We start from the raw sequence: 1755 nt of genomic DNA, 5'->3' as shown, positions 1-1755 counted from the left end.
AGAGAAAAATAAAAAAGAATCAAAACAATACTTTCTTTCTTATCCCTAAAGTGTGACCTCTTTTGTACTGACCAACTGAAAAGAAAACACATGGGGATTTGGTGAAAAAGCTTTCCCATGATTCTTTCCTTTTCCACTCCTTCATCACCTTTCCCATTTCACAATTAACCCTCTTTTCGAATTAACAATCAATGGTATTTGCACAGTGAAAGATATGTCTGTAAGCATAATATGTATTCATATTAATAACATTAGATTTAAAAAAGTTGATATATCATAAAAGATTTGCAATGCCCCATTCAAATGTGGGTTTAAAAAGTTTTTCTTTCTTTCTTTTTGTCTCATTACAAAGCTTGTTCTTGAATCCTAGTTGTTGTTTTCTTGCCTCTCTAACTTCAGTTCCTGCATTTCATCAAGTGCCATTTGAGTTGCTTCACATCAGACTGCTTCAATGGCTTCAGCATGAACATCTTCGCACCTTCCTCCAAGCACCTGTTTCCACATACAGTATACATACATTTCAATCTTTTTAACATTATAATTGGTATTCATCAATGAATGACACGAAAACTTACTGACTGATACGAGTGGGTATGTTTTCGGATGACATGATTACAACAGGGACTTCCTTGAGAACGGATGATTCCTGGTTTTAATTCAAAATGGTGAGTGAAATGAAAAAAGGGTACTTGCAAATGTTACTAATTAACAACTTCTGAGTAATGAAATGTTTAGTACCTTGATTTTCTTGAGCAGTTCATAGCCGGTCATTCCAGGCATGCAATAATCTGTTATTATCATATTGACCTCAGAAACCTGTAAAACAAAGAAAAGACATTAAGACACGATCTTTATGAATTTGAAGAAAGGGATGGAGCTTTATTTTATGATTTACTTACAGTGCCTTCCAATCTATCATTTCCCAGTCCCAAATAATCCAAAGCCCTCAGTGCATTCTCTGCTGTAGTCACTGCAATACAACACAATTAAAAGAAATGTAATTCTTTGAAAAGAAAAAAGGATAAAAAAATGAAGGATTAGAGAAGAAAAGAAAGATTATACCTTTACAAGAGGAGTTCTTGAGCAGTCTCTCAACCAGTTTCCTATCAATGAGGTTATCATCCACAGCTAAAACATGGGGTTCATCTCCTAATTCCACCGCCATGTCCTTGGAACAGCCGCCACTTCCACCACCACAACTAAGCATCCTATGCTTGTAAAGAAAACAGAACCAAAACAAACCAATAAAGAAAAAAAAAAAGAAAAGTTGGAAAACCTAGAAGGGATGTGTTATGGGAGTAAATGAGAGAGGGGTATACTTATAAAGAAGGGAGTGTTTGGAGGGAGAGAAAGTGAGGAAGGAGATCAGAAATATTTGGTGATCTTTTTAGGGGTAATCTTTGATTTGATTTGAGGGGAAAAAATGAGAAATTATTGAGGAGGAGGAAAGGAGGGGTTTGGGCTGGCAAATATATCCAATCTGACAAAACAGAATCTGCCATTTTCCTGTGCAGTAAAACAGACAGACAGGGGTTGCAGAATAATAGTGCAATTTGTTTTTATATTTTGTTTTATGAAGAACATGTATTAAAAGCAAAACAGAATCGTTTTTCTAAGTTGTAAGGTTTGGTGGTACGGATCAATTATAATCCATTGGTGTTGAAACAAACAAAATCCAAATATATTGCTTCTTCCATTTCTGATTTGTTTCAATCAATCGTGGTGGCCCATTTCTCTTGCCAATTTAATTTAATT

General features: G+C 35.0%; 1 protein-coding gene across 1 annotated transcript; it reads right to left on the bottom strand.

Moving 5' to 3' along the window:
* Positions 1 to 256: 256 nt before the first annotated feature.
* On the bottom strand, positions 257 to 1534 carry LOC108488585 (two-component response regulator ARR17). The gene is made up of 6 exons (XM_017792873.2): positions 1320 to 1534; positions 1063 to 1208; positions 900 to 970; positions 739 to 816; positions 576 to 646; positions 257 to 492 (listed from the first exon to the last, which is right to left on the bottom strand). The coding sequence occupies exons 2-6, from the start codon at positions 1205 to 1207 to the stop codon at positions 396 to 398; spliced, it is 462 nt and encodes a 153-aa protein (XP_017648362.1). The 5' UTR covers position 1208; positions 1320 to 1534; the 3' UTR covers positions 257 to 395.
* Positions 1535 to 1755: the final 221 nt, after the last annotated feature.

Source organism: Gossypium arboreum, chromosome 10 (genome assembly GCF_025698485.1).
Source record: "Gossypium arboreum isolate Shixiya-1 chromosome 10, ASM2569848v2, whole genome shotgun sequence".
In the NCBI taxonomy this organism is placed as follows: domain Eukaryota; kingdom Viridiplantae; phylum Streptophyta; class Magnoliopsida; order Malvales; family Malvaceae; genus Gossypium; species Gossypium arboreum.
Note: the sequence above shows the minus strand (reverse complement) of the source record. Positions and strands in the feature narration are given on the sequence as shown.

What these genes read in the sequence shown, in the direction of transcription:
- LOC108488585 (XM_017792873.2), bottom strand. Translation starts at nt 1,207, where the DNA reads ATGCTTAGTTGTGGTGGTGGAAGTGGCGGCTGTTCCAAGGACATGGCG. An exon ending in AACTGCTCAAGAAAATCAAG is followed by an intron (nt 647 to 738) that starts GTACTAAACATT and finishes AATTAAAACCAG; the next exon opens with GAATCATCCGTTCTCAAGGA. An exon ending in ATACCCACTCGTATCAGTCA is followed by an intron (nt 493 to 575) that starts GTAAGTTTTCGT and finishes ATGTGGAAACAG; the next exon opens with GTGCTTGGAGGAAGGTGCGA.